At 72.7% G+C, this 571-nt stretch overlaps 1 protein-coding gene across 1 annotated transcript in view; it reads right to left on the reverse strand.

Moving 5' to 3' along the window:
* Positions 1–478, reverse strand: part of TMEM151A (transmembrane protein 151A) — a 3,851-nt gene extending 3,373 nt beyond the window's left edge. The window contains exon 1 of the mRNA XM_010837835.1: positions 396–478. Within this exon, the coding sequence (XP_010836137.1) occupies positions 396–470 (75 nt within the window). The 5' untranslated portion in view covers positions 471–478. The remainder of the gene's footprint in view (positions 1–395) is intronic.
* Positions 479–571: the final 93 nt, after the last annotated feature.

The following is a 571-nucleotide window of genomic DNA, read 5'->3' on the forward strand; positions in this document are numbered from 1 at the left end:
ACTGCTGCTGCATTGCAGGCTCCGCCCGGGCACCTCATGAACAGCTGGGCCGGGCCGGGGGCCTGACCCGGGGGCTCTAGGGAAGAGGGGCAGCGCTGCAGAATGGGGACGCGCAGGGGCCCGGTGCTGACGTCACAGGAGGGCGAGGCTGGACGAGGGGGCGTCGGGGGTGGGAGTTGTTCCCCATATCCCTTCCCAGCCGCCCCACCCCGACCCTCACGCGGGCCCCTAGGCCCCGAGACCCCTCGCAGGATACAGGTTACCCCAATGACGTCATTGACCATAGGGGCTCCGGACTTCCCTCCGCAGCCCCCGCTTTGGGGGTCGCCCCGGCTCTTGTCGCCCTCTCCCCTCTGCAGACCCAGCTCCGGCCCCCCATCACCCGGAGCCGGTACCTCCTCCCGCAGCGGCTCGCCGTCCGGAATGATCTCGGGCACGTCCCCGCTGTCGCCACCGCCGTCCTCAGGCATGGTGTCCTGGCTGCTTGGGCGGCCCCCGCCCGGGCCCGGGGCATGATAGGGGGGAGCGCGGAGGGCTGCGGCGTGGCCCCGGAGGGCGTCCGCTCGGCTCA

This window comes from Bison bison, unplaced genomic scaffold (genome assembly GCF_000754665.1).
Source record: "Bison bison bison isolate TAMUID 2011002044 unplaced genomic scaffold, Bison_UMD1.0 scf7180017864080, whole genome shotgun sequence".
Taxonomy (NCBI): Eukaryota; Metazoa; Chordata; class Mammalia; order Artiodactyla; family Bovidae; genus Bison; species Bison bison.